The following is a 25,797-nucleotide window of genomic DNA, read 5'->3' on the forward strand; positions in this document are numbered from 1 at the left end:
ACACACTTATGCAATATCATAAGCAGAGGATTATAGGTGCCCTGTCCATGGAGGAATAATATGCCTTTTTATGGAGGTTCAGAATGACAGAAGCAAAGGGGGTTGGTGAGGGTCGTTTCCACAACCGCACATACAGAACTTTTCCTTTTTTGTTTTTACACTGTTGTTATGATTTGGCCATCTTGCTAATTTGAAACAGGAAGCTTGTTAATTCTGACAAAATCGAGCCAAAATGTGTGAGCATAACAGGAAATTTAGATTTTTGTTGTGTAGATTCAGTTTTGATGGAATAACATGCATTTTGTGCATTGTCTATATGCATAAACTACACCAGGGTTTTCCAACCCTTGAGCATATGTGAAGGAACTGCAGGGGGTTCTTGAGTTGATAATTGATTAATTAATTAAATGTAAAAATAACAAATAAATAAATATCAATAAATATATCATGTGATCATTAACCAACATCTGAGAACTGAAAACACGCAAATGTGTTGTTATGAATTTTAAACAAATATTAACATCAAATCTGGGGGTAAAGTAAATTATATTTTAGATCAATGTGGTTTGACTGACAAAACAAGTTTGGGAATCCCTGAAATATACCATCAGGATAAGCATATGTGAATAAATGACTCTTGAATTCATAAATCCACTGGTCATCTATTTTAAGGCTTTTGAAATTTTGAAGTATGGTGATATCACGGCATTATTGCCTCGAAGGCATGATGTATTGACTTTCATTATGTTTTTATTATTTGTATCTTGTGAGGTTAATGTGATGATTTACTTTTACAGTAAATTGAAAGTAATAGAGCTGCAAAAACAGCACAGTTGTTTCAGTTGAAAATGAATACCTTATTAAATCAATTTTACCCACGTTGACGTGTTGAGATACTGGTAGCATGACTAAACAAGGGAGATCCAAAACTAACAGAGGTCCCTGATCCAGAACTGGTACTATTCCCGTCCCGTGACAGCATCTCGGGGCAAAACCGGTAAAGACGCATGAGCCATTCCACTTTCTCACACTCTCTCTCTTGCTGCATTTCATTGCATTTCTCATTTGACTGGACTTCTCATCTTACCTCTCTAGAGAGGCTCAGTCTAGAGGAGACTGTCTCACAGTAGCCCACCAGCTCCTCTTCATAAACTCTTGACAGCTCATATCTCTCTTTGTTTTTCTCTCCTGCGATGAATGAACACATACTTACACAAACACTGTTTCTATCCTGACATACAGTACTTCCTCTGAAGCTGATGTGTGTGTTGAGAGTGTTTGAGCAGTGTGCCTGCTCCCATCTGAGCGAGACATTCATCTGTAATCCGAGTGTCCCAAGCACATATCAGATCTCTCACAGTATGCATTTACTTTACACGCTGCTTCTCTCTTGCAATTCTGTAATTACCAGTTAGATGAAAGGGGCCACACAACTTTGAGAAAAGGTATTATTTTAGTGGGTGAATAAAGTACAAATATTACATTTGAGGGTGTTGTACCAATAAAGGTACAATTTCTATGCAGTGTATCAGCACGCTCATTATTTATTTCATAGTTTGAATAAATAATGTATTATTCTATGAAAATACAGTACATAATTATACAATAATAATAAATACAGTATCCTGAAAAAGAGATGTTTCTTTTCTTTTTTTGCTATGTTTATTTATGTACAGGTGCTGGTCATATAATTAGAATATCATCAAAAAGTTGATTTATTTCACTAATTCCATTCAAAAAGTGAAACTTGTATATTATATTCATTCATTACACACAGACTGATATATTTCAAATGTTTATTTCTTTTAATTTTGATGATTAGAGCTTACAGCTCATGAAAGTCAAAAATCAGTATCTCAAAATATTAGAATATTACTTAAGACCAAGGATTTTTAGAAATCTTGGCCAACTGAAAAGTATGAAAATGAAAAGTATGAGCATGTACAGCACTCAATACTTAGTTGGGGCTCCTTTTGCCTGAATTACTGCAGCAATGCGGCGTGGCATGGAGTCGATCAGTCTGTGGCACTGCTCAGGTGTTATGAGAGCTCAGGTTGCTCTGATAGTGGCCTTCAGCTCATCTGCATTGTTGGGTCTGGTGTCTCTCATCTTCCTCATGACAATACCCCATAGATTCTGTGCCTCTCCACTCTTCCTTCAGACTCTGGGACCTTGATTTCCAATGAAATGTAAAATTTACTTTCATCTGAAAAGAGGACTTTGGACCACTGAGCAACAGTCCAGTTCTTTTTCTCCACAGCCCAGGTAAGATGCTTCTGACGTTGTCTCTGGTTCAGAAGTGGCTTGGTAGCCCTTTTCCTGAAGACGTCTGAGCGTGGTGACTCTTGATGCACTGACTCCAGCTTCAGTTCTCTCCTTGTGAAGCTCTCCCAAGTGTTTGAATCGGCTTTGCTTGACTGTATTCTCAAGCTTGTGGTCATCCCTGTTGCTTGTGCACCTTTTACTACCCAAATTCTTCCTTCCAGTCAACTTTGCATTTAATATGCTTTGATACAGCACTCTGTAAACAGCCACACCTTTTAGTAATGACCTTCTGTGACTTACCCTCTTTGTGGAGGGTGTCAATGTTCGTCTTCTGGATCATTGCCAAGTCAGCAGTCTTCCCCATTATTGTGGTTTCAAAGAACAAGAGATACCCAGAATTTATACTGTAGGGATGGTCATTTATTCAAACGCAAATGTAAATATTCTAATATTTTGAGAGACTGATTTTTGACTTTCATGAGCTGTAAGCTCTAATCATCAAAATTAAAAGAAATAAACATTTGAAATATATCAGTCTGTGTGTAATGAATGAATATAATATACAAGTTTCACTTTTTGAATGGAATTAGTGAAATAAATCAACTTTTTGATGATATTCTAATTATATGACCAGCACCTGTATAGACATTGATCGCTCTTGGATGGGCATTTATATACTTATATCTTTTTTTTTTTTGGTGACTTTTCAGATAGAACTGCAACTGATTTCCCTCACCATTAAAATATCCTGAAAAATAATTGATCAGACGGGATGTGTGGCTTGTCATTCGTATAGCTTGAGTTAAAAGTGGCTTTTGAAGATTGTTTGAGAGTTACTTTTCCCTTTATACCATGGAAAGAAAGTTTTAGCAAGTGGCGGTTCATCTTTTATCTGTAACTCGTGCCTTCATTTAAGGAGTGTGTGTATTTCTCATGGAGGCCCGCACTGTTCTTTGTCATTTAGATAAACCACTTCCTGACAACTGGAAACAAAAATCTATTTATAACTTTGCGTGTCCTAATTTTACACTCACTCATTTTGTTCTCCAGAACTATTTTTGCTACTTGGTTGTGTTTATTCTCCCCCTCACCGTGTCACTTCCTGCCACATGCTGTATGTGCTAGGGGAGCTTTGTAGTAAGTTTACTAAAGTCACCTGAATGAAAATTGACCTGCACATCATCAGCAGTCTTTTTTTTCTTTGCTAAACTGAATATGCTGTTAAAAGTTTTCTGTTTTTATTCCTTTAATGATTCATACAGTGGACTATGAAAGTATGAGACTACTAGTGGAAATACTTCTGTTTAGATTATTATTTTTTTATTTAATACATACACTGTAAAAAAAATTTCTGTGGTTGCCCGAATTCTACCGTAAAAAATACGGTAACAACATTTTAGGTTTTACGGTTTTAACTTAAATTTACAGTTAAATACCATAATTTCATTAACTGATATAATGTTGATATACCAACCTATCGTAGGTATATGTTTTGTAATATGTTTTGTACCTTTGAAATACACTGATAACCACCAAATGCAGGTGGTGATGAGAAACACGATCACAAACAGCTTTTAAATATTAACATATATAGAAGGTGCACAGTGTCATTCACACAAACACTGAACACCATCATGGTGAGACTCATTAAACTGAAATATGCAATAAACATTAATTTAACAACATTAGATGTAACATACAACCCTAATAAACATAACTGATAAGAAAAAACTAAGAAGAAACATAATTATTTCAAAGAAAAAACATCAGATTCAAACAAAATTTGAAATGCAACGCAGGGAATTCTGGGAACGTGTCTACGGTTTTTCCCTTTAAATTGTACAGGAACTTACCATTAACCATTTAACATGTTTTTACTGTAGAATTTTCACTGTTTTTTACCGTTAAAATCACGATAATTTTTTTACAGTGTACAATCAGCATACAATTTTACAGAAGAGTTAACAAATTTCGAAATGTCTTTTGTAACAGATGCATGAACTTTTGTGTGAAACCTGATGGTCATGATTTGACATGCTCTAGAAATGGAAGCAAGAATCTGACCAGCTGAACAAAGTGTCACATGATCTATGCCACTAAATTTACTTCTTTTATTAATGACAATGAGTTACAAATATTTCGTTTTTTAACAATCGAGAAACATTTTATTCTCACGTTTTTAATAAAATTCGTTGTAGACTGCAGTATTTGTAATTGTTCTTGTCACAGTGTTCCTGTGATGTCACCCATCAGCACAAGTGAGTTCTATGCAAAAAACCACACATGGAAATGAGTGTGGACAGGGACATCTGGTACACAAATATGATTATGCAATTTGATGGGGAAACACATGCAAGGCATAATGCAAATACTAAGAGAAGACCTTCTTTTGTTTAACTTTGTTTAGCAGCATTTTGAGGTTGTCCATCCATACAAGGAAGGACTTCAGTCACTTTCGTTTGTTATGCAGTAGCTCTCTGCTTTTTATTCAGTTAAGAAACTGGTGTCTGGGGACCTGCAGGGCCACCCTTTAAAAATGTGCACATGTATTTCAAATCTTAAAAGTATATTAAAAATACTTGCAGATAAAATAATATCAATTAAATAAAAGGCTTCTTATGTGTACTTAGAGCACCCTTTCATGTTTCCTATCACACTTTTAAAAGGAGCACTTTGTAATTTCATATTAAATCATTGTTTTTATATTCCTTTGTAGTTATTTAAAGAAGTACACATATTTTGATGTGTTGACTAACACAATAAAGCACATGTAAAGTACTTGGTTATAATTTTAACTGTGGGGTATTGTTTTTATATTACATTTAATATACTTGAAATGTACTAAATTGCAACTTAATCATTGTGCACTTTAATTTCTTAAATACATCCAACAAGACTCACAAGTTTCAGTAGAAATTACCTTAAATTATGTTTTGGTTTAATGTAAATGCTTCTCGGTAAAATCAACAGTACACTTAAACCATATTTCTAAGACAATAGAATTATAAAATGATGGATAAATCACTCAAAATGAAAAATTCTGTCATTATTTGCTCATCCTTAAGTTGTTCCAAACCTGTATGACTTTTACTTAAAAGAGACTTTTCTCATATAGTGTACGTTTGTCTTTATGCAAGCAGATATACACCTGCCTTACTATTTTACAGAAGAGTTAACAAATTTCGAAATGTCTTTTGTAACAGATGCATGAACTTTTGTGTGAAACCTGATGGTCATGATTTGACATGCTCTAGAAATGGAAGCAAGAATCTGACCAGCTGAACAAAGTGTCACATGATCTATGCCACTAAATTTACTTCTTTTATTAATGACAATGAGTTACAAATATTTCGTTTTTTAACAATCGAGAAACATTTTATTCTCACGTTTTTAATAAAATTCGTTGTAGACTGCAGTATTTGTAATTGTTCTTGTCACAGTGTTCCTGTGATGTCACCCATCAGCACAAGTGAGTTCTATGCAAAAAACCACACATGGAAATGAGTGTGGACAGGGACATCTGGTACACAAATATGATTATGCAATTTGATGGGGAAACACATGCAAGGCATAATGCAAATACTAAGAGAAGACCTTCTTTTGTTTAACTTTGTTTAGCAGCATTTTGAGGTTGTCCATCCATACAAGGAAGGACTTCAGTCACTTTCGTTTGTTATGCAGTAGCTCTCTGCTTTTTATTCAGTTAAGAAACTGGTGTCTGGGGACCTGCAGGGGCCACCCTTTAAAAAAATGTGCACATGTATTTCAAATCTTAAAAGTATATTAAAAATACTTGCAGATAAAATAATATCAATTAAATAAAAGGCTTCTTATGTGTACTTAGAGCACCCTTTCATGTTTCCTATCACACTTTTAAAAGGAGCACTTTGTAATTTCATATTAAATCATTGTTTTTATATTCCTTTGTAGTTATTTAAAGAAGTACACATATTTTGATGTGTTGACTAACACAATAAAGCACATGTAAAGTACTTGGTTATAATTTTAACTGTGGGGTATTGTTTTATATTACATTTAATATACTTGAAATGTACTAAATTGCAACTTAATCATTGTGCACTTTAATTTCTTAAATACATCCAACAAGACTCACAAGTTTCAGTAGAAATTACCTTAAATTATGTTTTGGTTTAATGTAAATGCTTCTCGGTAAAATCAACAGTACACTTAAACCATATTTCTAAGACAATAGAATTATAAAATGATGGATAAATCACTCAAAAATGAAAAATTCTGTCATTATTTGCTCATCCTTAAGTTGTTCCAAACCTGTATGACTTTTACTTAAAAAGAGACTTTTCTCATATAGTGTACGTTTGTCTTTATGCAAGCAGATATACACCTGCCTTACTATTTTAAGTAGGAGATCATGTATTTGTATATGTGGGGCTTTTTCTTCTTCTTCTGTGTAACGTGTCTGTCTCTGGGAAGATGTTCCTGGGCTCCTCAGTTTAATCCAATCAGGGGTCTTTTCCAGTAATAGTTTTGTTAAAACAGGATTCAATTCTTCTTTCCCCACACGTCTTCTCAAGGATGTGATCCAAACGAATACCAGCACCGTTTGCCATATCAACAGCCTGCAACCTAATAAGCGTGTCAAGACCAGTGAAAGCACACCACCGTAAACAGAGCCCTACAGATGCCCAGACATGCACATGCTCACACGTACAGACAGTTAGACAGGATAAAAACTTGATGAGTAATATTATCATTTATTAATCAACAATACAAAGTCTTGTCAACAGGCATTTAAGGCCTGAAAATTGCCATAAATACTAACTGTCATCAATTGTCTGTCTGGATATGCAATAAACTTGTATTGAACTATATAGAAAAGCATAAGTTTAAAGCTGAGTTGAATTGTGTAATTGTGTGTCTCTTCCTGCAGACCCATGTTTGACAGTCATCCCTCCATGTATGAATGAAGCCGACCGCTTCAGTTTAGAGGCGCTTCGGCACATTCACAAGCAGCTAGATGACGACAACGATGGAGGAATTGAAGTGAATGAGAGTGTAGAGGTGAGCATATGTTGTTTAATATAATATAATAAATCAGACGGGTAGCTGAAATCCCTTTTTTTTCACTTTTGCATATGCAAAATAAAGACTTTTTTTGGTCTGTTTGAATTTTTCCAGTGTGTGGACAATTTCAGCTACCCGTTGGATTAAAACTTTCTTCTTTTTGTTCTACGCACCTGAGAACTCATTGTTCTTTTTGAGCGCACACAATTCCTGTTTGATTTGACATAATAAAACATGTGTTGGATTGTGTGGACATGTTTCTGTAGGTGTGCATGCATTTTGTGAGGGGGTCGGGGGGCTTAAAAACAGGTCAGCAAAGCTTAGACCTACCGGGGACCTCAAAGGGCAAAGTTGACATTGGTTCTTGCCTGCAAGAAGAGACTATTGACATATGAGCACTTCTCCCATAGGGCTACTACATTACTATGTGTGTGTGTGTTGGTGTGAACATGATGAAAAATCCATGCATATTCATATAGGAGTTGTATATAATTAGTTTTAAATATGTTAAAGGCTTTTTGCATGGTATAATAGGCATGTTATTATGTCACTTGAATATGCATGGCTTCCTGAACGTGATCTGTGATCTGTCATTCTGTGCCCGTTAAATATAATCTTGTCTGTGACATGATTTACGTGACTCTGAATGCTAAGTGCAATTTTGTCTCACGAAGGTGTTTAGGTGAATTATGTTCTAACAAAACAACATTATTTTTAAATAAAATGAATCCACAGCCATATGAATATTTAGGTGGAATTAAAAGATTATTTATTTATTTATTTAACTTGCGAAAGGCACTTTATGAATAAAATGTATTCTTATTCTTATTATTATAGTATTTTATCATAAGGTTATTTTCATTTATATTGTCATGAACAATGAGCAATGCATATTATTTTACTAATTTATTAATCCTAAATTAAGTTAAATCATAATTAATCCTAAATCCTAAATTAAATTAATTATTAATCAAATGAATAGTTAATTAATGTATGTTCATGACACATTGTTCATTTAATGTAATGTAATTTAATATATATATATATATATATATATATATGTGTGTGTGTGTGTGTGTGTGACCCTGGACCACAAAACCAGTCTTAAGTCGCTGGGGTATATCTGTAGCAATAGCCAAAAATACACTGTATGGGCCAAAATTATAGATTTTTCTTTTATGCCAAAAATCATTAGTATTTTAAGTAAAGATCATGTTCCATGAAGATATTTTGTAAATTTACTACTGTGAATATATCAAAACATCGTTTTTGATTAGTAATATGCATTGCTAAGAATTAATTTGGACAACTTTAAAGGTGATTTTCTCAATATAGTGATTTTTTTGCAGCCTCAGATTCCAGATTTTCAAATAGTTGTATCTCGGCCAAATATTGTCTGATCCTAACAACATCTAACAACCATACATCAATGGAAAGCTTATTTATTCAGCTTTCAGATGATGTATAAATCTCAATTTCGAAAAATTTACACTTAAGACTGGTTTTGTGGTCCAGGGTCACACACACACACACACACACACACATACATATATATATATATATATATATATATATATGTTTGTTTACAATAACATTGTAACTAATGCATTAAGTTAATGTGTATTAAATTGTTAGTATAACTAATGTTATTCGGACACTGACTCTTTTTGAATAGTTTAGAAGTTATGATGTTATGAGGTGTGTGTTTGTGTTGGTTTGTTTGTGTGTGTGTGTGTGTGTGTGTGTGTGTTTGCTGATGTTTTGAGGTTTGAGTGACAGTTTCACATGTCCTCTTTATTCTCTCACACGCACTCATCCAGTGAAGTGGAAGTTTCCTTCTTTTATGCAAACTGACACTACTCAAATGTGATCCCACAATGCAACTCTCTCTTTAATATACTGCAGACATACACTGCATGGATCACTTACTTCTTATGTTCTTTTTTACAGTTTATTGCAGCTGGAAGTAAACAAGTTATTAATTGCATACAAATTGTACAAAAAGTTGCCATTAGCCTGTTAATATAATAGTAACATCCACTATACAAGAGGTAGTCCATTTGTCCATTGTAAACATATACAGACGTCACTAGTGGCCCTCACCATTTCCTTCAAACTCAAGATTGAAAGTGAAGATACAGTTTATTTTCTCTTTTTACTTTCCTGTTTTTTTTTTTTTTTTCTATAAAGCTCTCTTTGATTTTAGTGAGGATGTGACGTGTGTTTTGAGGATTGTTTCTGGTCATGGCAGGTGCTCCTGGGCTCAAGAAGTGTTTCGAGAAGAGGCCCAAGAATTTCTCCTTCTTAAAGCCTCTGAAAGTTGGTGTCCTCTTTCAGGACACAGCAGATTCCTGTGTGTGTGTGAGTGAGTGTGTGATGGAGAGAGAGTTGCTAAATAAGCCTACTCGACTTTAAAGATGTCTTGTCCCTCATTTGCTGGATATGAGTACGTGAGCATAGCAACATAATTCATAAACAGAAGGGCCAAACAAAATGACATTTTTCATCATGTATGTGCAGCACACAAATGTGCAGAACCACATAAGAGATGCACAGTGTACACAGACCTGACCACAGAGAGATTCACGTTTATCTAGTAAGCTTGTCATATTCTAATAGCTTTATTGTGCAATAAAACTCTGCTCTAGTTATGTATTTTCTTCTGGTCATCTTTTGAAATTGCATTGTGGCTCTGCAAATGTTGTTGGCTCATTATGATTAATCACTTTTGGTTTTCCTCATTTGTTTGTCACTTAGGTTAAAAGCATCTGCAAAATGAATTAATGTCATGTGAGGCGACAGATATGATATTCAAATGTGATGTTTCTCTAGTGTCCTTTTTGCATGATAAATATTTGCATTATATTAAAAGGTATTTTTGAAGCCAGTAAACCCTCTGATAGAGTCTCCTGTGACCTGAAGCCAAATAAAACATGATATGGCATGAACTTCTTCCTAAGAAGTCATTTTCCTGTGGTCTGAGCAGTAATGTTATCCTGTTGTTCTTCTGCAGTTTATCATAGAGGACATGAAGCAGCAACAGACCAATAAACACAGTAATCTTCATCGAGAGGACCAGCACATCACGGTGGAGGAGCTGTGGAAGGGCTGGAAAATATCAGAAGGTAAAGAAAGATGGACAGAGAAAACATGGGCTGGGTGGCGTATTCAGCACTGTGAGACAGAAAAAAATGTTGTTCACTTGTAGAGATTCTGCTGTACTGTTTATACTGTGGTAGATATATTTTGCAGGCATCGATGGGCAGGACAAGTTCATATAATTTACATGTGAGAGCAAAAAACAGAAACATGGAATAATTTGAAAATACTGAGCAGGATGTGTCCCAAACTAGTCAAGTCAAGACAAGCAATGTCATTAGACGTCTGAATGGAGTAATGTCACTAAATTGAACAAGCTCACACATACATCTCTAAACAAAGATCGTGTGTGTTTCCCATTGAGCATTTATTATAGAGTAATGTCATCTTACAGTATCAGGCTCTGTTGAAGAAGCTCTGAGAAAACACTGGTGCTGTCATTTCCCTCTGATCTGAGGGATAAATTATGGTTAGGTTTAGGGTTAGAGATAGGTCTATGTTTTTGGATAGTAAAATGTTGTGCCAGGACTTTCTAACAAAAGATGTTGATACAGGAACATGTCTACCGACAGTGGTGGTGAATATACTGTACAGTGGGGTCCTAAAGTCTAAGTCCAATGCTTCCATTTGAGCAAGTAGGTTTTTCCAATGCTTTAAGGGCCACAGCTCTGCACAGTTTAGCTCCAACCCTAATCAAACAGTGTCTTCAGGATCACTAGAAACTTCCAAGAAGGTGTGAGTTGGAGCTAAACTCTGCAGAGCTGTGGCCCTCCAGGAATTGAGTTGGAGACCACTGCTTTAAGATGTAGTCAGATAGAATTGAAACCATGGTATGACTGACTAAAGTCACTGACTTTTTTTTTTTTTGTGAAACAATCATATTTTCCAGCATGATTTGAGATGATCCAAAGAGCATCTTAAGCTTCATTGGAATAAAGTCAAAGTGAAAATAGAAAAATGCAGAAAAAGTGAAATAGAAAAATGCAGAATCTGGAATATTTTTCCCCGTTCTTCCTGATGTTTTTTTTTTAATTTTTTTTTTTTAGGTTTAATTAAAATTAGATTTTTCAGCACAATCAAACCCTGCTGTGATTTTACTGATGTACACACACCGACCAAAGGTCAAAAATGAAAAGAATACTGATATTAAATATTTTGTTGTTTTTCTGTTTTTTGAAGTTTTGTGTTCAGAACATGTTAAAGAATTAAAATATTTGTCATTTAAGTAAGTTAATATACACTGTAAAAAGTGATGAGTTGACTTAACTTAAAAAAATTGAGGAAACCCGTTGCCTTAAAATTAAGTAAATAATAATAATTTAAAAAAAGTTTTAATTATTTTTTACTTATTTTTTTTATTATTATTTACTTAATAATTTTTTAAGATAAGTCAACTTATCACTTTTTACATTGTGTATATATATATATATATATATATTGGTACGTGTCTTCTCGCCCCCCTCATTCTGGTCTTTTTCTCTCTTTTTCAGTGCACAACTGGACACTGGATGATGCAGTTCAGTGGCTGAAAGAGTCAGTGGAGCTTCCTCAGTACGAAAAAAACTTCAGAGAGTTTAAAGTAGACGGCAACACGCTACCTCGGTAAATACACACAAACTTGACTTTCCATTGTTTTTATACTTAGTTATAATACTCCTGCTCCTAAACCTATCACAGCCTCACACAAACATTATTTTCATTTATGCAATATTTTTTAAGCCACACTTATGTTAAAGTGTGTTAGAACCTAATAGGGTAAAAAAAAAAAAATCACCATTTGTGAGTTTTTAACAGCAGTGCTTCCCTCTAGTGGTGATGATGTGTCAGTACACAGACAGTAAAGATGTGTATGAGCATTGGGGGTAAAGAAAGGTTTAGGGTGTTGAGTTTCCCCTCACAGCCACTTCTCCATGACTCATGAAATGATGTCACAGCAGCAGATCACCTTTCACCTGCAGCTATGCTTAGTATGTGTGTGGCAGCACATGTGATCTTTCAGTCATCTAGTACTCACTTCTTAAAATTAGTCCTTTGAACTTGAACTTGCCATTCATGCACACACACATAGCCACATAGACTGTGTTTTGCAGTTAAAGGGATTAGTTTTTCACCCCAAGATTTTCATAGACATTTCAGAGAGATTTATTGGAAGCCCTAACATTTCAAAGTAAATTTTGAAATCACAAACTGACCTTTTTTGTCAGAAGAAACTGGTTGGTTTAGTGTGATCTTGGTTTATTCTTACCGCCGACCTGCTGTGTTTCTCCTTTCCGTTACAGATTAGCGGCCAATGAACCGTCGTTTATGTCAATGCAGCTAAAGATATTAGACCAACGACATAAACAGAAATTAAATCTAAAAGCGTTGGACGCAGTTCTCTTCGGACCTCCATTACGTAAGTGTATTCACATAAGGTGGAATAAGGCTTGTTTATGTAAAGGGATAGTTTAGCCCAAAATTTACATTGTTACAAACCCATATGACCTTGCTTCTTTACACAATTACACAATTCAGAGACACTGAAGACTGGAATACTGGCTGCTGAAAATTCAGCTTATATATTAAAATATAAAACAGTTGTTTTAAATTCACAAAGTTTTCTTTCAAAAACTTCAAAAAGGGTTATATTCCTGAACTGTGTGTAGTGTATGTGCTAAATTCAAAGAAGTGTGAGAAACAGACCAAAACTGGCACTTTCAATAGAGAAACAGTGAAATAATTAGTTAATTAATTGTTCTTTTTGAGTCAGATCTTTTCAATGAATCGGTTAATTCGTTCTCAAAGTGGGTCAAAATGACTCATTGACAACCAGAATCTAGTTGCAGCATTCAACAGCTCACTGAAATCACTAAGGTTTGGACAGTTTCATACACAAAGCTATTGTATAGAAGCATTTCTTTTATTGTAATATTTGCTTGTTTAGTGGATATAAACGCTCTCTTCTTCTTCCTCTAGGTCCTCACCATCACTGGCTGAAGGACTTTGTTTTGATGATTTCAATCATCATTGGTGTGGGCGGCTGCTGGTTTGCATACATACAGAACAAGTCGTCTAAAATTCACGTCTCCAAGATGATGAAAGATCTGGAGAGTCTACAGAATGCAGAACAGAGCCTGATAGAGCTACAAAGCCGGTGAGAGAGATATTCTGTCTTATTCTATCATCTGTATAACATCATATTTCATTTCTTGTTATGAGAAGGCTCATTAAGCTCTTCTATAAGTACCCTCAAGGGAAGAGTTCATCCTAAAAAGACATTTCTGTCATCATTTACTCACCCACATGCTGTTCCAGATCTGCATGACTTTTTCTGTGAAACACAAAAGGAGAGACTAGCTCCAATATGTCAAAAAGTCCATGCAACTCTTAAATTTCTGAATCCATAAGATAGCTGTATGTGAAAAACAGACTGAGTTTTGCTGTCTTCATCCACGTCCATATGACATTGTGACGTCAGTACAATGAGACCCCTTGTCATGCAAGTATGGCATTACATTCATAATGTTATACGACATGACATCTTTTTTTTTTTTATTCTTGGGCTTGACAGTCTCTGTAGGCTTAACAGTCCTTTCGCTTTCATTATATGGAAAAGAGTTGACATATTTGTTTTATTTTCCTCTAAAGTCATTTAGGTTTGGAACAACATGAGGGTGAACAAATTATGAAAGAGTTTTATTTATTATTATTAATAATCAGATTTCAGATGTGAGAATTTTCAGAATTTCTCTGTGGTTTCATCAGGCTGGAAAAGGCTCAGGAGGAGAACCGGACGGTGGCGGTGGAGAAGCAGAACCTGGAGCAGAAGATGCGTGACGAGATCAACGGAGCAAAGAGAGAAGCCAGCAGACTGCGAGAGCTGCGAGAGGGGGCTGAATGTGAACTCAGCAGACTCAAGTATGCAGAGGAGGAACTTGTGCAGGTAGGAACCAGTATAAATCAAACAGTCCTTTATAGAGTTAGTTAGTCTTTAGTGTGCTAACCCTTACAAATGCGTTCTGTTGTGTAAAGTGTGCTATTGGTATTCTTCTTTTAAACTGAAAATAAGAGAGCATGCTTTAACTCTACTTGGCAAGTACAGAAAAGTATATTTTGCTAAGTTTTCTAAATATATTATGCTTCAAGTGTAAGCCTGCACTGCAGTTATGTCATCTGCTCCTTCACATGCCCAAGCTCTTTAAAGCTGGATGGATTCTGACTGGCTGTTTGTCCTTCAGCTAGAAAAATCTTTGTGAAAGTGATTCCAGTGCTATTGTTCCTCTGTGCTGTTATGGTTATAGTTGAGGTGTGGACTTGTTATTGTTATACTTCCTTGGTGTGAATCGGCCAAGGAAGTATAATGTATCCATAAATATCCGTAAGCCGGTAACTTTGACAAACAATTCCATAAAAATATTTTTATTCAATGTCTGAATTATAAATTCCTTACGTTTTTTTTTTAAATCCATTAAAAGATAAAACAAAAAGGTAAGGATAAACAAGTATACTACTAGTACATTGATGTTAGTGTACTTCCTAAATAAAGTATACTTAGACAATATACTTGAACTTTTATTTAATATATACTTGAAGTATACATATTTTTGAAAGAAGCCACACTTTTGACTACACAGTAAGCAGCCTGACATGTAAAACTACCAATCCCAGTTATTTTCTTTACATGATGCATATATGAAGTGTGTAAATCTAAAATGAATGCTATTATAATAACTGACCAATCCACCTTTTTCTTCAACGCGGAAGTAAGCCTATGGGTGAGACTTCCGGTTCATTAGCCGCTATAGGTAAATAACGAGGAGAATAACAATGTGCAGTAAACGGTAAAACTGTTTGCACTACAAACCAGCATGTTCATAATTAAGATAATACATTAAAATAATACAATAAGACACACCAATTTTCAATATCAAGCAGCAAAACGAACTGTTTTGTACAACTAAAAATAGCTGGATGCGGATGAGACTCTAGACCCATAGAATTTACAAATGCCCATTTTTATGTCAAGAAAAAGGTGGATAGTAGACCATTTTATGTAGCAAAGTTTGAGCTATCAACATGATACAGTAATGTTAAATATATTTTCTCGAGCTATGACTCGAGAAAAATGACCTTGAGGTCTCTAAGATTCAAAACAGAACAGAAGCATTAATATAATAAAATATAATTAATTACTTTTATCCAAAAATGTATTCATTCCTGCAGTTTATAATTGCATCTCTATTGCCTATCATCACAGCGGCCCTATTCTGTAAAAACACCACTAGATGGATGCATCGTTCCTCAAGTTGTGATTTTTCCACATTACAAGTAATAAATTACAAGTTCCAAAGAGTGTTTGTGTTTGTTGGCTGTTTCCAGGTGCGAATGGCACTGAAGAGAGCAGAGAAGGAGATGCAGTCAGAATGGTCGGTGCCAGAAGCCCTGCAGATGTGGCTTCAGCTCACACATGAGGTGGAAGTGCAGTACTACAACATTAAAAAACAGAATGCTGAGCTGCAGCTCACGGTCGCAAAGGACGAGGTGAGTGATTTATTGTTCACACTTCCTGCCAGGGCAGGAAATGCTTGTTTTACCAACAGATTTAGTTTAGAAAATATTTACGTAGCATCAGTTATTTTACTGTACATTAAAAGTGAAGTTTCATTTTCAGTTTAAATCTACCTAAACACTTTCTCTCTCAGTGACTAACAAAAATGAAGTAGAAACTTTCCCCTGTTAATTTAGATTTCTAATGATGTGGTTAAATGACTTTTTAACTACATGGTTTGTTTTGCTGTTTGTTATTTGCATCTGGAATGAGTCATCAGCAGTTAAGCTAAAACAATTAGCAGTCACTGCAGCACGAGAGATGAGCTTGCGTTCAGTACAACCAACAAATGTGCAGATCACATATGAGCCGCCTGGTGCATTTCCATGCAAAATCGTTGTGTTTTCATTACTTGTGAGCTTCTGTGTTCATGTTGTGTAAATTTCAGGCAGAAAAGATCAAGAAGAAGAGGAACTCTGTGTTCGGTACCCTCCATGTTGCACACAGCTCATCGCTGGATGAAGTAGACCACAAAATACTTGAGGCTAAGTAAGCACACATAATTCACAAGCACTTGCTAATGGTTACCCACATTAAATGAAAGCTTATTAGTGTTTTTTTTTCTTTTCAGAAAATCTCTGTCAGAGGTTACAGCCTGTTTGCGTGAACGTCTTCACCGCTGGCAGCAAATAGAAAAGATATGTGGCTTTCCAGTGGTTAATAACTCTGGGCTGCCCAGCCTCACCGCCTCCCTCTACGCCGACCACAGCTGGGTGGTCATGCCGCGGATGTCGGTGCCACCCTACCCAATCGCTGGCGGGGTGGACGATCTTGATGAGGACACACCACCAATCATTCCACAGTTCACCTGTAAGATCCTCTCTTTAAGCTCAAGATTGTGAGAAATGTTGTGAAAATGTGCCTTTAGATTACGTAATTTTTAAACTAATGTACTGTATATCTTATTAATGTGCAAGAACTTTTTGTCGAAACCATTCAGATGCATTTAAAAGCATTGTAGGGATACACATTTTTAAAATATTGTACATTATAAGCTTGTGATGCCTAAATTGACCCTTCGCAAAGACCCGCCCCCCCCTTAGTTACTGTTGCTACGTCCGACAAGCCATCACTCTCTAATGCCACACATCATGTTCTCACGCAATGAAAAATACATCACGAAGCAAAGAGGATGCTGACAAAGTGCTGACAGACAAGACAGAGCAGGTTATGTTTGATATGAAACAAAGTCTCGGTTTTAAAATTGTCATTTTTTAAAGAAAATCACAAAAAAAGATAATTTGGTTGCTCTTTAATGTTCTGCGATAGATTGCTGTAGTGCACATAAACCGATCATCTTTTCTTCTTTACTAGTTAAAGGGATAGTTCACCCAAAAATGAAAATTATGTCATTAATTATTCACCCTCATGTTGTTCCAAACCCATAAGACCTTTGTTTATCTTCAGAACACAAATCAAGCTATTTTTGATGAAATCTAAGATGATGAAATCTGAGAGCTTTCTGACCCTGCATAGACAGCAATGCAACTGAAATGTTCCCAGGACCAGAAACGTAGCAAGAACATCGGTAAAATAGTCCATGTGACATCAGGGGTACGTATGCGCTTGCTTACACTTCATGTAATCAATCCATGCGCGTGCTGATGTATGTGTGTGTTAACTTAAGCAGAAGAGCCATGTGCATACGTTATTTACTTGAAGTGGAAGCAAGCGCATGCGTCATGATACTCTCCACAATGGCGCCACGCCCCTGCAGACGGGAAGAGAAGGAGAAGAATTGTTGTTATTAATTAGTTTTTTTTGTTTTCTTTGCACACAAAAAGTATTCTCGTAGCTTTGTAAAAATTTACGGTTGAACCCCTGATGTCACATGGGCTATTTTACTAATGTCCTTGCTACGTTTCTGGACCTGGGAACATTTTAGTTGCATTGTTGTCTATGCAGGGTCTGAGAGCTCTCAGATTACATAAAAAAATATCTTAATTTGTGTTCCAAAGATGAACGAAGGTCTTATGGGTTTGGAACGACATGAGGGTGAGCAATTAATGACAAAATTTTCATTTTTGGGTGAACTGTTCCTTTAAAGCACAAAATAAACATGAATGAACATCAGAAGGTATCTTGTTTCAATCGAGGAAATACATCCGTACACGGGATTTTTCAAATTCAAGTCCACCAATGTTAATTTGCTCTCCTGTCTGGTTTGTTTGTCAGAAAAAATGGCAGATTATGCGTTATGATTGGTCAGACTGCCTGTCAATCAAACTCTTGGCAAAGAGTGAATTAAGAAACTAGTTAATCATGAGAATTGGTCCCAAAACTAAAGTCTTACCTACATTGTTATGATAAGTATACCATGCATAAGTGCATAAAGATCTGTCTTTTCTTCACAGCTCCTTTGATTCGACCTCCTCTGACACGCAACAGCAGTGTTTGTCGTTCTCGCAGAAGTCTTATGTCTCAACCCTCATCCCTTTCTCCTGACCCTGATCTGTTGTCTATGGCCTCGGTCCCACTGGCCTACAGACCCGAGGGAGACGATGATCACATCTTCTTCACTGTAGAAAGGAAGGGGTACGTCATCTACAGCTTTATATATGATTAATATATATGATATATGATATATATGATATATGATTAATTTCTATGAATGTAGAGTTTCAGTCAAAAGTTCGGAATGATTCATGTTTTTTTTAAATGTTTTTGAAAGTCACTTAAACTCACCAAGGTTTATTTATATATATAAAAAATACAGTAAAAAAAGTTATATTGTTAAATTCTATTGAAATTTAAAATAACTGTTTTTTTACTTGAATATATTTTAAAATTCAATTTATTTCTGTGATGGCAAGAGTCTTTCTCGGACAACAAAGTCTTCAGTGTCACATGATCCTTCAGAAATCACTTTAATGTGCTGATTTGGTATTATTGGTGCTCAATTATTAATAATGGTTCTTACTATTATCAACGTTGGAAACGTATTTTTTGTGGAAATTGCGACACATTTTTTTCAGGATTCGTAGATAAATAGAAAGTTCAGTGAACAGCATTTCTATGGAATAAAAATAATATTATAAATGTTTTGACTGTCACTTTTGATCAATTGGATGCTGATTCGGTCTTGCTGAATAAAACCATTAATTTCTATATGATAAAAGTACTTAAGCCAAACTTTTGAATGAGAGTGCATCACAGTTTCCACAAAATATAAGGCAGTGAAAACTGTTATTTATAATAATAGGAAAACAATATTTATAATAATAGGAAAAGTTCATGAGCACCAAATTAGCATATTGAAATGATTTAGAATGACTAATGGCTGCTGAAAATTCAGCTTTGCCATCACAGGAATAAATTTTAAAATATATTAAAATAGAAAACCATTTTTTAAATGTTAATGTTTTACTGTATTTTTGATCAAATAAATGCAGCTTTGGTGAGCAGTTTAAAAAATCTTCGTTTTTTCAAACATTGACTGATCGTGTGTATCTTGATTCATGATTTTTATGCATTTGTGTTTTTTAATGTTTCTGTCACACAGAGATCCTCAGGACACATGCTCAGATTCAGATTCTCTCAGTTCCTCTTTGGGCAGGAAGCAGTTCTCCGGTCCCTCTGGTCAAAGTACATGTGTTACGGGCATGGATACCCCACCACGTAAAATCTCTCGTGAGGAACTTCTTCTCCTGGTGCAGGAGGCCCAGACTGCCACCATGGAGACCTTACCTCCTTCCACATCCTCTCCTTCATCTCCTCTTGACTCTTCTTCAGTTCACAAGGGTTCTCCTGACCTTACCCACTCTTCCGTCCTCCCAGAATCTCAAAGTTTAACCTTTCACCCTGGCACCAAACCTGTGGCCTATAATGGCATTCTGGAAAAGTCATACAGCATGGGGCAGCTGCCTGCTGGTGGGACGCCTCCAGAGGGTCACTACCCCTCCATTAGCTCACTCGACATAGAAAGCAAATCTATCAAGGAGTCCAAGCAACTCCAACCCACCTCCTCCCAGGACTCTTGCGATAACGGAGAGAAAAAACGCTCCAAGATCAAGAGCTTGTTCAAGAAAAGCAAAAAGCTGTGAGGAACAGTAGAGAAGAGGAAGAAATGGAGAGAAAAAGAAGCCTTAAAACAAAATAAATGAGGGTGATGCTGTCAACCAGAAGCCAAAACATTTTTCAGTTTCTTTGTCCTTTTTTTAATTTAAATGGAATGTAGCTTCATCTGGGTACAGTCCTGGGTTGGAAGCCTTTTTATGGAGATTTATTAGCCTCACACATATGCCTTTGAAGGCCAGAAAATGTCATGTTAACATTTTACAGAACATGGCCTCTTCACTGTCTTCTGTTAAGTCTCTGTTTTCTATAATGTGCACCCTAATGATGTCACCAGGAAGGGATCAGGAAATATACCAAAACAGAATAAACAGAACAGTCCAAAATGAGCCAAATCTCCAAATTATTTAAACAAATAGACTTCCTGGAAATATGTCTTAAAGGGAAGGTTCACCACAAGTGAAAATTCTGTCATCATTTACTTTCCCTAACCTGTATGCTGTAGTTTTTTATGTGGTACACAAACTAATTTTTGAAGAACTGTTACATAGTTCTTGCCATACAACCAAGGTTCATAGTGACCAAGGGCTGTTAAACACCAAAAAGCAACATAATAGTAGTTTATACAACTCATGTGCAATTTTCCAATCATACTACGGGGCCGTTGAATGCTTGAATCTGATTGGCTGAAAGTTCTAAGGTGTGCAATTATTTTCAGGGAAACGCACGGCGAACGTAGTTCCAGACTGCTCTTGACCACATTACATGTCCATATCACTTTGCCAAATGATTTGAGTTATTTCAAAGATCCTTACAGCCTAAAACAGCAAAAGACACTGGCCAAACAAATAAATATAGTAAACAATAGGATAAAAACGACAGATCATTTCCATGTTTTTGCCACAAAACAGAGGTGTTGGATAAGATGCGGAAGAAATAATCCTACTCTCAATAGCGTTTTAAGTAGAAAAACCGGACAAATGCCTTGAAATATATCATCTGATCGATGTCTTGAGGTGTGGTAACCGTATTATAAGCGGAATAATTGACTTCAGTCCATTGAATTCTTAGAAAATAATGCACACCCGAGGTCATCACCACCTCAGGTATGCATAATTTTCTAACGCTGGGTAAATCTTATAAGATCTTCAAAATGTGAGAGACCACAACCATGAGGGAAAAAAAATCCTAGATTTAACCGTTTTTCTCCTGTAGTGTGCGGTCTTGTGGCGTGTACCCAGCATAAGAATTCAATGGCCTGTCATCAATTATTCCTTATGTATTCTATCCATTTGCGCTTTGTTTTTAAAGTTGGCCTACATACATGCTTGAAATGGATGTTTGACTTGCGCCGCATTTGTTTTTTCTGCTTCACATTGGTCACCTAGATTGTCAGTTCACTTTTTAGTGTTTAATCCTGTTCCGTAAACACACTAGTAATTTACAAGAGTTACAACTGCCTTTTACAACGAAATTGATACGTGAAAAATGCAGGTAGTGACAACCACATTTACAACTGTTTTGACTCCTTAGGGTTGCCAGATCTTGCTAGAAAAAAAAACAACCAAACAACAACAAAAACAAATAACAACAAGCCCATAATAAACTTACATCCAAACGCATTATCTTGGAAATAAGCCACATACCAAAATATAGCGACTTGCACCTGCCTCTTTTATTAACTTCATAAACTGGATTGTTTATGAGCTGAGTCCAAACAATAAGGCCAAAGAGGCTTAATGAGTTTCGCTATAACATGTGGACCTGGCAACCCTTCAAGTGCACCCTCTGCAAAGCAGATTTCAAACATAAATAATGGCTCTGTTGACGGTGGCTTAGTTAAAATCGCTGAATAAAATGGTCTTTGGTTGCTGTAATATTACTTTGGTCAAAAATAGAGGATACCAAATGCTCAAGATGACAAAACGATGTTATGGTTACCATGGTATCAGTCAATGCAATTTCAAGAATGAGATATGCTGCGTACAAACACGAATCTGTAATTTAGAGGATTTGCTCCCAAATTTAAAGGGATAGTTCACCCAAAAATGAAAATTCTGTCATTAATTACTCACCTTCATGTCGTTCCAAACCTGTAAGACCTTTGTTCATCTTCAGAACACAAATTAAGATATTTTGATGCAATCAGAGAGCTTTCTTACCCTCCATAGACAGCAACACAACTGTAATGTTGTCAGGTCCAGAAACGTAGCAAGGACATCGGTAAAATAGTCCATGTGACATCAGGGGTTCAACCATAATTTTACGAAGCTACACAGATACTTTTTGTGCACAAAGAAAACTAAAATAATGACTTTATTAAACAGCTCTTCTCCTCCTCATCCTGTCTGCTGTGGAACGCCACCATTATGGAGACAGTATCATGACGCAAGCGCATGGATCGTGATACTCTGTCCTCAATGGCAGCGCGTTGCAGGAGACTGGATAAGGATGAGAAGAGCTGCTGAATAAAGTCGTTATTTTTGTTTTCTTCGTGCACAAAAATTATTCTCGTAGCTTCATAAAATTATGCTTGAATTTTGTTATTTTACCGATTTCCTTGCTACGTTTCTGGACCTGAGAACATTACAGTTGTGTTGCTGTCTATGAAGGGTCAGAGAGCTCTCAGATTGCATCAAAAACATCTTCATTTGTGTTCTGAAGATGAACGAAGATCTTATGGATTTGGAACGACATGAGGGTGAGTAATTAATGACAGAAATTTCATTTTTGGGTGAACTAACCCTTTATAAATGTAGTTGCCACTCCTGAAACTTCACAGTGTATGTGGCCATTGGCAAAATCAAACCATAAGGCATCATGGTTTGTCATTACATAGAGACTTGCTGACCAAATGAATAAAAAAGCAAGTCTGCTCTTCTTGTAGATTACTGTAATTATATTACTAAGTTGTTTTCATCACAGCAGGCTTGACCGACATTTCTTTTACACTCAGATATTCACAATACTGAAGAAAAAAAGGTCACTATTTCCATTTCATTAAAGCTGTAAAAATGGCACACTGCTTTTGGTTACTACACAGCCAAGACTTGGAACATAACACACAAGTCATATAGGAACCACTTTTATGGTCCTTCATGTTTTTTTCTTTTATTTTTTTAATCAGCCCATGGTCACCATGAAATGTGGTTTTATGGCAAGACCTATAAAACAGTTCTTAAAAAAAATAAATATAAAAATTGTGATCCACAGAAAAATTATTAGTATTTAGGTTTGGAATGACCCGAGGGCGAGTAAACAATGACAAAATTTTCCCTTTTTTTTTCTCACATTTGAAGTCACAAGAGTTTGAACGGCAGCTGGTTGTTGTTTGATATATCTCTGCCTTTGACATCATCACAAGCTTAGTTTTTAATATTTAGTTAGTAAGGTTGAGATTTCCCTATAGTGTGAAAATCATAAAAAGTCTTTTCCCTTCCTCTTAAGGGCCCAGGGTGAAATCTGGGCTTTCAGTTTTGTCACTTTTGTTTACTGCCACAGAGCTCCTGTACTTGACGATATATTTTTTAAGGAAGAAAAAAAAAGAAAAAAGAAAAAAAAGAAAGAAAAGGAGTAACACTTAACATAAAACAGCATGCCAGAATGCCTACATAGTGGAATAACGAACACAATGTAACGGCTCAGTAAATTAATATTACTCATTTCAGTCTTAAAATGTGCTAAATAATTCCTAAGCACTATTTCAATTATCATTACACTTTTCATTTTTGACTTAAAACACAGTAATTTTACAGTACTAGAATGATGCCAGCATATTGTTTTGGTGCATTCGTTTAAAAAAAATAAAACAAACACCCCACACACACACACACACACACGCACGCACACATAATAAAAAACAAAACAAAACCCAAGCTGTGTAAAATTCACAGCGGACCTTTTGAAGTGTTTTGAAGACATGTTCGGGTGTGGTGTTTATAAGGCATCTTTACTAACTTTTATGTGGAAAGCGCTACTGAATTATCCTGCTAAAGGTTGTTGCACTACGGCTTTCCGTACCAGGAAAGAGTCGTTTTTGGTGGCATAAGATTAAGTTATGTTAGTTAGATCACGGAGAATATTTTTAAAGATGCGTCAAAAAGCAGAAAATTGACATCAGAGGCAGAAAAAAATAATTTGATGGATTTAGAATGCTTATTACCACATTTATTCTCTGAAACATTTTTATTTATTTTTTTTCATCATGAATATGTTTATTAGAAGTTATTCAATTGTAGTAATGTGATTTATTTTGGGTAGCTGAGGAAAGAGTTTTTATTTTCATTTTTTTCTGAGGAGAAATGTATATGATATGCAGATTTTGACCCAAAATCCCTCTTTCTTGGACTGAGTGCCCTGTTTCAAGGGCTTTACCATCACTGTGATCATTATACCTCTCTCCACTCATACAAATCATCCACAATGGGGCACTAAACTGATTCTGTTTTGGCAAAAACGATTGCAACTTTTTTGAATTGCAAGACCTTTGTCCGGTGCCAGAGAGGACAGCTCAACAGTGGTGCCTAAATTTGTTTGTCTCAGAACTCACTCACTCAGCATTGTATACGCTGATACACATGAAGGATAAAAAAAGGTTTTATGTATATACACGTGTGTTTATGTGTGTATATATATATATATATATATATATTTATACAGTGACTGACATGGACAAATGAATGTTGAGATGATTGAGCTGAGCTGTTTTTTTGTGTGTGAATATTTGTATACAGTAGAACAAATTAATAAAAAATTGAGGCAGAAGTCTCATCTGTGCAATCACTTAAAACTGTTTGTGATTTATTACGGATGCAATAATCTTCATTAATAAACCAAGTGTGTCTCACATGTGCTGAAAAGTGAAGCCAAAACATTTCAGAATCCAATATGGCTGCTCAGTGCAACAACAGCAGAGAAACGTTTGTAATATATTGTTTATTAGCACTTATGTTTGTCTGTGTCTCAATAAACTCAGTGGTGCACACAGGACTATCCAACTTCTAATTGTGGACATGGCAACATGACGTTATCTGTGCAAAATACTGCTTTTTATGTTTTCACTCGACTGGTATTGCTAACAATAGACACGTCCATCTTGGTTTTCTGACTTCTTGACATCTGACTTTGAGGTAAATGGAATGCAGCATTTTATACCGCAGCACCAGCTCAATCAGTATTGCGCAGACTTGAGCCTTATCTGGGATGCTTTAGCTTTACTTTTCTGTAGTGAAAGGAAGTGAAGACATGTCGGCCATCGTTTTTACAGTCTATGGATGCAACAAGCAATTTGTTGATCACACTGAACATGAAAACAGAGAACTAAATTTTAATATTAGAAACAGTATTAGTTAAATGCCAAGATATATTAGACTGGGTATTTTTTAAGCTATAATTCTGGATAATTGATTTTTAGTAATAATATGTAGGCTAATTTAGCTACCTGAGTTTTTGACAAATAGTTTTATTTAATGTAATAAGTGAGTCTATTTAAAAAATATGTATTACTTAAAAAGAATTCATATAGGCCTAGCCTATGTAAAAAAATCAGTTGAAATAAATGAAAGACGACTTGTTTCGTCTGGAGTTTTTGAACGAATCTCTTGAATTAATGATTCAGACATCAGACAAATACAAACCCGATTCCAAAAAAGTTGGGACACTGTACAAATTGTGAATAAAAACAGAATGCAATGATGTGGAAGTTTCAAATTTCAATATTTTATTCAGAATACAACATAGATGACATATCAAATGTTTAAACTGAGAAAATGTATCATTTTAAGGGAAAA

General features: G+C 35.6%; 1 protein-coding gene across 1 annotated transcript in view; it reads left to right on the forward strand.

Annotated features, from left to right (window-relative positions):
• stim2b (stromal interaction molecule 2b) overlaps positions 1 to 22,162 on the forward strand; it is a 42,979-nt gene extending 20,817 nt beyond the window's left edge. The window contains exons 2-12 of the mRNA XM_058782296.1: positions 7,175 to 7,305; positions 10,322 to 10,433; positions 11,898 to 12,009; positions 12,687 to 12,802; positions 13,363 to 13,540; positions 14,152 to 14,329; positions 15,766 to 15,927; positions 16,383 to 16,483; positions 16,566 to 16,804; positions 18,349 to 18,529; positions 19,497 to 22,162. Coding sequence (XP_058638279.1) covers positions 7,175 to 7,305; positions 10,322 to 10,433; positions 11,898 to 12,009; positions 12,687 to 12,802; positions 13,363 to 13,540; positions 14,152 to 14,329; positions 15,766 to 15,927; positions 16,383 to 16,483; positions 16,566 to 16,804; positions 18,349 to 18,529; positions 19,497 to 20,037 — 2,051 coding nt within the window. The 3' untranslated portion in view covers positions 20,038 to 22,162. The remainder of the gene's footprint in view (positions 1 to 7,174; positions 7,306 to 10,321; positions 10,434 to 11,897; positions 12,010 to 12,686; positions 12,803 to 13,362; positions 13,541 to 14,151; positions 14,330 to 15,765; positions 15,928 to 16,382; positions 16,484 to 16,565; positions 16,805 to 18,348; positions 18,530 to 19,496) is intronic.
• The last annotated feature ends 3,635 nt before the right edge of the window (positions 22,163 to 25,797 follow it).

Source organism: Onychostoma macrolepis, chromosome 07, assembly GCF_012432095.1.
Source record: "Onychostoma macrolepis isolate SWU-2019 chromosome 07, ASM1243209v1, whole genome shotgun sequence".
In the NCBI taxonomy this organism is placed as follows: domain Eukaryota; kingdom Metazoa; phylum Chordata; class Actinopteri; order Cypriniformes; family Cyprinidae; genus Onychostoma; species Onychostoma macrolepis.